At 42.3% G+C, this 11,580-nt stretch overlaps 1 protein-coding gene across 2 annotated transcripts in view; it reads right to left on the bottom strand.

The window, feature by feature from the left end:
• Window positions 1-1,283: 1,283 nt before the first annotated feature.
• The window catches only part of LOC138663194 (zinc finger protein 345-like), a 306,522-nt gene continuing 296,225 nt past the window's right edge, over window positions 1,284-11,580 (bottom strand). For both annotated transcript variants that reach the window (XM_069749349.1, XM_069749348.1), the window contains one exon: window positions 1,284-4,435. In XM_069749349.1, the coding sequence (XP_069605450.1) occupies window positions 2,919-4,435 (1,517 nt within the window). In that variant the 3' untranslated portion in view covers window positions 1,284-2,918. The remainder of the gene's footprint in view (window positions 4,436-11,580) is intronic.

The following is an 11,580-nucleotide window of genomic DNA, read 5'->3' as shown; positions in this document are numbered from 1 at the left end:
TTTTCCTGGAAAAGTCTGCTGAGCATGCGACCTGTTGACTCAAATATCGAGCACTCAAGTATTTCAGTGCTCGCTCATAGCTAATAATGACTGCTATCTGTGTGGGATTTTTGATGTTTAAAAGTGTTGTCAACTTTATTCCTCATGATTGGTATATTTAACCCCTTAAGAACCACGGTTAATTCCGTTTTTGGAGTTTCCATTTTTTGCTCCCCTTCTTCACACAGCCATAGCTCTTTCATTTTTCCGTCAATATGGCCATGTGAGGGCTTGTTTTTTGCAGGACAAGTTGTACTTTTGAAAGGCACGATTGATTTTACCATACCATGTAAGGGAAAAATGGGAAAAAAATCCAAATGTGGTGAAATTGTAAGAAAAGTGCAATTCCACAACAGTTTTTTTTTTTTTTTTTTTTTTTACCATGTTCACTAAATGCTAAAACTGACTTGACATTATGATTCTCCAGGTCATTACAAACTCACAGACAATAAACTTTTTTATTTAAGTGGTGAAAAAAAAATCCAAAGTTTGTAAAAAAAAAAAAGTTGCGATTTTTCGAGACCTATAGCGTCTCCATTTTTCGGGACCTGGGGCTGGATGAGTGCTTATTTTTTGCGTACCGGTCTGACTTTTTTTATTGTTACGATTTTCGTGTAGATACGATCTTTTGATTGCCCATTAATGCATCTTTGCAGCGACCAAAAAAACATAATTCTAGTGTTTCAATTTTTTTTCTCGCTACACCATTTACTGATTGGATAAATTATTTTTATACAGTTAGGGCCAGAAATATTTGGACAGTGACACAAGTTTTGTTATTTTAGCTGTTTACAAAAACATGTTCAGAAATACAATTCTATATATATAATATGGGCTGAAAGTGCACACTCCCAGCTGCAATATGATAGTTTCCACATCCAAATCGGAGAAAGGGTTTAAGAATCATAGCTCTGTAATGCATAGCGTCCTCTTTTTCAAGGGACCAAAAGTAATTGGACAATGGACTCTAAGGGCTGCAATTAACTCTGAAGGCGTCTCCCTCGTTAACCTGTAATCAATGAAGTAGTTAAAAGGTCAGGGGTGGATTCCAGGTGTGTGGTTTTGCATTTGGAAGCTGTTGCTGTGAGCAGACAACATGCGGTCAAAGGAACTCTCAATTGAGGTGAAGCAGAACATCCTGAGGCTGAAAAAAAAGAAAAAATCCATCAGAGAGATAGCAGACATGCTTGGAGTAGCAAAATCAACAGTTGGTACATTCTGAGAAAAAAAGGAATTGACTGGTGAGCTTGGGAACTCAAAAAGGCCTGGGCGTCCACGGATGACAACAGTGGTGGATGATCGCCGCATACTTAATTTGGTGAAGAAGAACCCGTTCACAACATCAACTGAAGTCCAGAACACTCTCAGTGAAGTAGGTGTATCTGTCTCCAAGTCAACAGTAAAGAGAAGACTCCATGACAGTAAATACAAAGGGTTCACATCTAGATGCAAACCATTCATCAATACCAAAAATAGACAGGCCAGAGTTAAATTTGCAGGAAAACACCTCAAGAAGCCAGCTCAGTTCTGGAAAAGTATTCTATGGACAGATGAGACAAAGATCAACCTGTACCAGAATGATGGGAAGAAAAAAGTTTGGAGAAGAAAGGGAACGGCACATGATCCAAGGCACACCACATCCTCTGTAAAACATGGTGGAGGCAACGTGATGGCATGGGCATGCATGGCTTTCAATGGCACTGGGTCACTTGTGTTTATTGATGACATAAGAGCAGACAAGAGTAGCCGGATGAATTCTGAAGTGTACCGGGATATACTTTCAGCCCAGATTCAGCCAAATGCTGCAAAGTTGATTGGACGGCGCTTCATAGTACAGATGGACAATGACCCCAAGCATACAGCCAAAGCTACCCAGGAGTTCATGAGTGCCAAAAAGTGGAACATTCTGCAATGGCCAAGTCAATCTCCAGATCTAAACCCAATTGAGCATGCATTTCACTTGCTCAAATCCAGACTTAAGACGGAAAGACCCACAAACAAGCAAGACCTGAAGGCTGCGGCTGTAAAGGCCTGGCAAAGCATTAAGAAGGAGGAGACCAAGCGTTTGGTGATGTCCATAGGTTCCAGACTTAAGGCAGTGATTGCCTCCAAAGGATTTGCAACAAAATATTGAAAATAAAAATATTTTGTTTGGGTTATGTTTATTTGTCCAATTACTTTTGACCTCCTAAAATATGGAGTGTTTGTAAAGAAATGTGTACAATTCCTACATTTTCTATCAGATATTTTTGTTCAACCCTTCAAATTAAACGTTACAATCTGCACTTGAATTCTGTTGTAGAGGTTTCATTTCAAATGCAATGTGGTGGCATTCAGAGCCCAACTCGCGAAAATTGTGTCACTGTCCAAATATTTCTGGCCCTAACTGTATATTGATAGAGCAGGCGATTCTGAATGCGGTGATCCCAAATAGGTGTATATTTGTTTGTTTTTTTAAATTTTTTTTTTTTTTTTTTTGAATGGGGCAAGAGGGGGTGATTTGAACTTTTTTTTATTTTTTAATATTTTTAAAAACTTTTTTTTACTATCTACTTGCTTCAATAGTCCCCATGGGAGACTAGAAGCTGCACTTGTCTGATTGCTTCTGCTACAGAGAGCAGGGCTGCAGCCCTGCTCTCTGTAGCAGATTGGCTCACTTGCCATGAGTGCCAACCGCTTGGCGATGCTCATAGCTATACGGCTATGACAACCACAGGAGTCTCATGCCAACCCATTGGCGACACACGGTCATGTGGGAGGACTCTATCCTTCATTGGGCGTTAAGGGGTTAAAATAAAAATATTTATATAGTCACCTCCCGTGCTGGATTGGCTTCTCCCCTGTGTGGATTCTATGATGTTTAACAAGTTGTGATTTCTTCACAAAACGTTTTCCACATTATGAACAGGAAAAGACTTCTGCCCTGTGTGGGTTCTCTGGTGTTTATCAAGATCCAATTTCCGGATAAAACATTTCCCACATTTTGAACATGAAAAAAGCTTCTCCCCTGTGTGGTTTCTTTGGTGCATAACCAAATGTATTTTTTGGTTAAAATATTTCCCACATTTTGAACATGAAAAAGGCTTCTCTCCTGTGTGGGTTCTCTGGTGTCTAACAAGGAGATATTTCTCTCCAAAATATTTTCCACATTCTGAACATGAAAAAGGCTTCTCCCCTGTGTGGAGTCTCTGGTGTCTAACAAGATCTGATTTAGTCACAAAACATTTTCCACATTCTGAACAGAAAAAAGGCTTCTCCCCTGTGTGGAGTTTCTGGTGTCTAACAAGATGTGATTTAATCACAAAACATTTTCCACATTCTGAACAGAAAAAAGGCTTCTCCCCTGTGTGGCGTCTCTGATGTTCGATAAGATTTTTTTTCTCTACAAAACATTTCTCACATTCTGAACATGAAAAAGGCTTCTCCCCTGTGTGGAGTCTCTGGTGTCTAACAAGATCTGAGTTAGTCACAAAACATTTTCCACATTCTGAACAGAAAAAAGGCTTCTCCCCTGTGTGGAGTCTCTGGTGTCTAACAAGATCTGAGTTAGTCACAAAACATTTCTCACATTCTGAACATGAAAAAGGCTTCTCCCCTGTGTGGAGTCTCTGGTGTCTAACAAGATCTGAGTTAGTCACAAAACATTTTCCACATTCTGAACAGGAAAAAGGCTTCTCCCCTGTGTGAATTCTCTGGTGCTTAACCAAATCTGATTTCTGGTTAAAATATTTCCCACATTTTGAACATGAAAAACGCTTCTCTCCTGTGTGGGTTATCTGGTGTCTAACAAGGAGATATTTCTCTCCAAAATATTTTCCACATTCTGAACATGAAAAAGGCTTCTCCCCTGTGTGGAGTCTCTGGTGTCTAACAAGATCTGATTTAGTCACAAAACATTTTCCACATTCTGAACAGAAAAAAGGCTTCTCCCCTGTGTGGCGTCTCTGATGTTCGATAAGATGCTTTTTCTCTACAAAACATTTCGCACATTCTAAACATGAAAAAGGCTTATCCCCTGTGTGGTTTCTATGGTGGCTATCGAGATCCACTTTGTGGATAAAGCATTTCCCACATTCTGAACAGGAAAAAGGCTTTTCTCCTGTGTGGATTCTTTGGTGTCGATCAAGATGATGTTTCCATTTAAAATATTTCCCACATTCTGAATATGAAAAGGACTTCCTTGCTTTAGGAACAGTTTGTTTTTTAATGCCTCTTTTGGGTCTTTGATTTTCCTTAGTAGTCGGTACTGAATCAGATGACAGATCTTTGCTGTGAAGGGATGATAGTATATCTGGAGTAATGGCATTCACTTCAATTGTATCCTGTGAGATCTCAAGATCATCTGATTTTAAAATTGAAGATGTCAGCTGTCCCTCTGATCTCCAGGTACAGTCATCTGTCAAGAATAAAACCAATTATTTATCAATAAAATATCCTTGAACTTTATATTTTTGGACATTTCTCCTAAAACTGTCTGTAAAAATGGTAAGTTGATGTATATACTCGAGTATAAGTATACAAGGATAGGGATGGAGCCGTGCATACAAGGATAGGGATGGAGCCGTGCATACAAGGATAGGGATGGGGCCGTGCATACAAGGATAGGGATAAGGGCCGTGCATTCAAGGATAGGTATGAGGGCCATGCATACAAGGATAGGGATGAGGGCCATGCATTTAAGGATAGGGATGGAGCCGTGCATACAAGGATAGGGATGAGGGCCGTGCATTCAAGGATAGGGATGGAGCCGTGCATACAAGGATAGGGATGGAGCCGTGCATACAAGGATAGGGATGGGGCCATGGATACAAGGATGGGGCCATGCATACAAGCATAGGGATGGGGGCCAATCATACCAGGATAGGGATAAGGAGCCTTGCATACAAGAAAAGGGATGAGGAGCCACGCATACAAGGATAGGGATGAGGGGACAATGCATACCCGGCTTATACTCGAGTCAATAAGTTTCCCAGGTTGTTTTTTAGGTAAAATTAGGTGACTGCTTATACCCCAGTATATACAGTATGTAAAATAGCTTTATTGATTTATTCTCATTTGCACAAGGAAAGACTAGAAGCAATGGGATGAATCTGAAGTGGAGGAGGCACATATTGGATATTAGAAAAAAAACCTTTTGACAGTGGGGTGATCAATGAGTGGAACAGGCTGCTGTTATGACCTGGTGGTTAAGAGGCCACACTGATATGACCTGGTGGCTAAAACGCAACATGGGACAAGCTCTGAGAAGGTGGTATCTCTACTGACCGCAGTCCCTAATCCTAACAACAACACTAGAAATAGCCGTGGGATGTTCCTGACTCTCCCTAGACACCTCTTCACAGCCTAAGAATTAACTACCCCTAAAGAAGGAAATAGAAAGCTATCTTGCCTCAGAGAAACCCCCAAAAGGAAAGACAGCCCCCCACAAATATTGACTGTGAATGGAGAGGGAAATGACGTACACAGAAATGAAATCAGAATTCAGCAAAGGAGGCCAATACTAAACTTGATAGACAGAGAGAAAAGGATACTGTGCGGTCAGTATTAAAAACTACAAAATCCACGCAGAGTTTACAAAAATGAACTCCACACCGACTCACGGTGTGGAGGGGCAAATCTGCTTTCCCAGAGCTTCCAGCTAGCCTGAATAAGACATAGTGACAAGCTGGACAAAAAGAGACATATTTGCCAAGCAATAGAGTCCAAACAAATGGACAAACAAAAACTAGCAAAAACTTATCTTTTGCTGACAAGGACAGGCCATATGAGAAATCCTAGGAGAGAACCAAATCCAACCAAGAACATTGACAGCAGGCATGAACTAAAGCCCAGAGCAGGTTTAAATAACAAACATACCATGAGATACGGCCTTCCCAAAACCCTGTCTGATGACAAATGCACACTAAGCATTTTGGCCAAAATATTAAACCAATACCCCATATAGTGTATGCATTTATCATATGCATGCATTTTTTTGCACTTTATCATATCCTTTTTTGCAGGATGTGGCCAGGCCTCTTTATGTTGGCTAGGTTTTTCTGGGGCGTCTGTCACTGTGTGCTGCATTTTTTTAGTGCTGGGCAGCCCGCCTGTTAATACAAGGGGCGTCATCAATAGGTTGCATACAGACACTGTGCACCACACTTATCAGTGTGACTGGCGTCCTATGTGAGTCATATCAATGTGCATTTTTTCTGCTAGGCAGCCAACCCCTGCAATGTTTGGTTGGGGTGGCTGTTTTTATCAAGTAGTTTGCACCTGTGCCGCCCCTAGCCTTTATCAGTGGAGGCCTGCTGCATCCTGCTTAGTGTGCATTTGTCATCAGACAGGGTTTTGGGAAGGCCGTATCTCATGGTATGTATTTTTTCTGAGTTTTTTCTATGTTAGCTGTTTTTAAATAACAAACCCAGGCAAGGCGATGAGTGAAGGCAGCTGCTACAGCTACCTAAAGGAGCAGCAGTTCCACTCGAAACCACCAGAGGGAGCCCAAGGGCAGAACTCACAAAAATACCATTAGCAACCACAGGAGGGAGCTCCAGAACGGAATTCACAACAGGCTGCCACAAGAGGAGGTGAGTTCTTCTTCAATGGAAATGTTCAAATAACAATATGACTTTTATAAACCAATCCATCTATATCCACTTTCACAAAGTCAAATCTTCCCATCGCTTTTGACCCTTTCAGTTTGCCCAAATCAAAATTAGGACCCATGTAGTTGTCATTATTATTGTGAGAAGAACCCACTTAATTTACGGTGTGTGTCTCTTGGAGCACAATCTGGGCACTATGTGGCGAGTAATAAAATGGTATATTCAAAGTTTTCACTCTCCAACATCCACTGCGTGCTAATTTTTGGAAAGTGGCTGTGGAGTCAAAACAGTCACTATTATAGATTAATTCACTGAATGTTAATGTAGCACCCCAGGAAACCGGTGGCTACAGTGATGTTGCTTTTCTTCCTTCGGGGAAGGTAATGTCATGATCAGAGGCAAGGAAGTTCTCTTCACCAGGTAAGGCACCCACATGCAACACATTCCGAATCCAGGCCAGGAGGGGGAGCTCAAGACCCGGATTCAGGGGAGCGTCCCCCAGCTATATGTATCCTGACCTGGAGGAGGAGTCATGTTAGTTGGAGAGTAACACTGAAGTGGAAGGACATCTAGGAGAGCCGCAGAGCAGGAGAGAGGTCTGACAGCCACAAGGGAGCTGCAGCCTCTGGGAAAGGAGAAAGAACCTGGAGGCTTGGATGTGGAGTACCTGGGGAGGAAATGAGCAAAGGAGAGGAACAGGGCTCAGAGGGGAACTGTGACCGGGCACCCTCAAAGCCGAAGCGCTGGAACCAGGTATCGAGGATTTTGTGGAACTCTAGGACACAGAGCAGAACCGGAGTGCCAGGAACTGTATGTAATTGGCCCAAACCTCGCCTGAGACGCAGCAGCACCTAAGGAGCCCAGGGCGTGATAGAGTCCCTGTAAAATGGCTCGAGCTGCCCGTCGTGCAGGTACCTGTCCCAGGACTGGGGGAAACTAGAGTACACTATAGGAAACTTCAGGCAGCATGCAATTCATCTTCAAGAGGCGCTAGACGAAAGGCTCACAGACCTCAAACAGAGAAGGGGACCCTCCATTGCCTCTGAGCTGGCCGGGCCATACCACCACCCATGCCTGGTGCCCTGGACTGTGGCCAGCCAACTGCAGTAAACCAGGTAAAGACTTACAACTTGTGTCCTATCTTTATTCACTGGCACATACCATTCACACCTTATGTCTTAAGACCCTGGTTCACCTGTGGGAAGTGTAACATCAGTGCTGCCACAACATCCCCCAGAGGACTCCTTTAATGCAGCATCGGTCCCACTATTGACTGAACTCCACAGGTGGTGTCACGACAGATTTTAAACACTTTTCCCTTAAAAGACCGTTCCCTTTTAACGTTGATGCCCAGGGCCATAAACCGGGTCGCAGCCACCATGACATTCCCCCTTGAGACCGGACCTGGTACCGAGTACTCCACTGCCCTGGGGGCGACTCATTGTCATTTCCAAAATGGAGTCACTTTATGAGGTTTTAAACTACTCTGGTTTTCTGCATTTTGTCATATTAAGGCTTGTGAAAATGGTGTGTACCATCTCGTCTAGGATCTGCACCTGCCACCTCTACTTCTGTCACCAGGCATGGCCTCATTCATTGTGCAGGCAGCACTGGGGATGGAGGAGATATCGGAACCAGAAGCTCTGGATGGTGCAGGCTCTGCTCAGCCACTTAGATTAGGGTTTCTGTGAACTGTAGTGCCATCCAGTCAGGCATCATAGGTGTGTGTGCTGTCCATCTGGAGTAATCTGCTTCCTGCTTTCGCCAATTGGAAAGCACCACACCCTACTAAAGCTCAAAGCAAACTGCAGGAAGATGCCAGATACAGCCTTGTTCTCCTCTGGTTCAGTCCTCTGTGCTCAGCTGCTGCGACCCCTTAGTGACTAATTTTGCTTCTTATGATTTTGTATTTTCTCTGCCCTCGTGGATCTGACCCAACTACTTGACTATTCGTCATCCCACCTCACTCCACAGAACAGCAGGTAACACCATGACCCAAGCCTAGGGATCTCTGCGTAACAACAGATCCATGTAAAGAATGTTGAGCAAGGCAATCCTTGGGATCTGCAAAGCTGAATAGATAGTGCCAAGCCGGATTGTGGTAGCCATATTTTGAGCTGCCAGGTAACCAATACATTGTGTCTGGAATCTATTCCAACAAGATATGCATTCAAATAGCTAAATGGTGATCCTTCCCTTCTTAACCCTGCCATGTGCCCAGACAGTAGTGTACAACCGTATACAGGGTATTGTTGGATTCAAGAGATGTTGAAAATAATTTGTGAGATCCATTTGTTTCCTATTGTCCTTTGTGAAGAATTCCAAAGTTATCACCACAAAAAGCGACATGTCAGATGTGAAAAACGGGAGTATGTTGGGCAGTAACTACTGTAGTCAAAAACTGTGACTATGGACAATAACACATCTATCAAAATGTTCAAACTCAGCAGTCTCCATTAGGGTTGAGCGACCTTGACTTTTTTAGAGTCGAGTCGGGTTTCGCAAAACCCGACTATCTCAAAAGTCGGGTCGAGTAACATAGTAACATAGTTAGTAAGGCCGAAAAAAGACATTTGTCCATCCAGTTCAGCCTATATTCAATCATAATAAATCCCCAGATCTACGTCCTTCTACAGAACCTAATAAATTGTATGATACAATATTGTTCTGCTCTAGGAAGACATCCAGGCCTCTCTTGAACCCCTCGACTGAGTTCGCCATCATCAACTCCTCAGGCAAGCAATTCCAGATTCTCACTGCCCTAACAGTAAAGAATCCTCTTCTATGTTGGTGGAAAAACCTTCTCTCCTCCAGTCGCAAAGAATGCCCCCTTGTGCCCGTCACCTTCCTTGGTATAAACAGATTCTCAGCGAGATATTTGTATTGTCCCTTTATATAATTATACATGGTTATTAGATCGCCCCTCAGTCGTCTTTTTTCTAGACTAAATAATCCTAATTTTGCTAATCTATCTGGGTATTGTAGATCTCCCATCCCCTTTATTAATTTTGTTGCCCTCCTTTGTACTCTCTCTAGTTCCATTATATCCTTCCTGAGCACTGGTGCCCAAAACTGGACACAGTACTCCATGTGCGGTCTAACTAGGGATTTGTACAGAGGCAGTATAATGCTCTCATCATGTGTATCCAGACCTCTTTTAATGCACCCCATGATCCTGTTTGCCTTGGCAGCTGCTGCCTGGCACTGGCTGCTCCAGGTAAATTTATCATTAACTAGGATCCCCAAGTCCTTCTCCCTGTCAGATTTACCCAGTGGTTTCCCGTTCAGTGTGTAATGGTGATATTGATTCCTTCTTCCCATGTGTATAACCTTACATTTATCATTGTTAAACCTCATCTGCCACCTTTCAGCCCAAGTTTGCAACTTATCCAGATCCATCTGTAGCAGAATACTATCTTCTCTTGTATTAACTGCTTTACATAGTTTTGTATCATCTGCAAATATCGATATTTTACTGTGTAAACCTTCTACCAGATCATTAATGAATATGTTGAAGAGAACAGGTCCCAATACCGACCCCTGCGGTACCCCACTGGTCACAGCGACCCAGTTAGAGACTATACCATTTATAACCACCCTCTGCTTTCTATCACTAAGCCAGTTACTAACCCATTTACACACATTTTCCCCCAGACCAAGCATTCTCATTTTGTGTACCAACCTCTTGTGCGGCACGGTATCAAACGCTTTGGAAAAATCGAGATATACCACGTCCAATGACTCACCGTGGTCCAGCCTATAGCTTACCTCTTCATAAAAACTGATTAGATTGGTTTGACAGGAGCGATTTCTCATAAACCCATTCTGATATGGAGTTAAACAGTTATTCTCATTGAGATAATCCAGAATAACATCCCTCAGAAACCCTTCAAATATTTTACCAACAATAGAGGTTAGACTTACTGGCCTATAATTTCCAGGTTCACTTTTAGAGCCCTTTTTGAATATTGGCACCACATTTGCTATGCGCCAGTCCTGCGGAACAGACCCCGTCGCTATAGAGTCCCTAAAAATAAGAAATAATGGTTTATCTATTACATTACTTAGTTCTCTTAGTACTCGTGGGTGTATGCCATCCGGACCCGGAGATTTATCTATTTTAATCTTATTTAGCCGGTTTCGCACCTCTTCTTGGGTTAGATTGGTGACCCTTAATATAGGGTTTTCATTGTTTTTTGGGATTTCACCTAGCATTTCATTTTCCACCGTGAATACCGTGGAGAAGAAGGTGTTTAATATGTTAGCTTTTTCCTCGTCATCTACAACCATTCTTTCCTCACTATTTTTTAAGGGGCCTACATTTTCAGTTTTTATTCTTTTACTATTGATATAGTTGAAGAACAGTTTGGGATTAGTTTTACTCTCCTTAGCAATGTGCTTCTCTGTTTCCTTTTTGGCAGCTTTAATTAGTTTTTTAGATAAAGTATTTTTCTCCCTATAGGTTTTTAGAGCTTCAATGGTGCCATCCTGCTTTAGTAGTGCAAATGCTTTCTTTTTACTGTTAATTGCCTGTCTTACTTCTTTGTTTAGCCACATTGGGTTTTTCCTATTTCTAGTCCTTTTATTCCCACAAGGTATAAACCGCTTACAGTGCCTATTTAGGATGTTCTTAAACATTTTCCATTTATTATCTGTATTCTTATTTCTGAGGATATTGTCCCAGTCTACCAGATTAAGGGCATCTCTAAGCTGGTCAAACTTTGCCTTCCTAAAGTTCAGTGTTTTTGTGACTCCCTGACAAGTCCCCCTAGTGAAAGACAGGTGAAACTGTACAATATTGTGGTCGCTATTTCCTAGATGCCCGACCACCTGCAGATTTGTTATTCTGTCAGGTCTATTAGATAGTATTAAAAGTGCTGCTCCTCTGGTTGGATTCTGCACCAATTGAGAAAGATAATTTTTCTTGGTTATTAGCAGAAACCTGTTGTCT

The sequence above is a fragment of the Ranitomeya imitator genome, chromosome 2 (assembly GCF_032444005.1).
Source record: "Ranitomeya imitator isolate aRanImi1 chromosome 2, aRanImi1.pri, whole genome shotgun sequence".
Lineage (NCBI taxonomy): Eukaryota > Metazoa > Chordata > Amphibia > Anura > Dendrobatidae > Ranitomeya > Ranitomeya imitator.
Note: the sequence above shows the minus strand (reverse complement) of the source record. Positions and strands in the feature narration are given on the sequence as shown.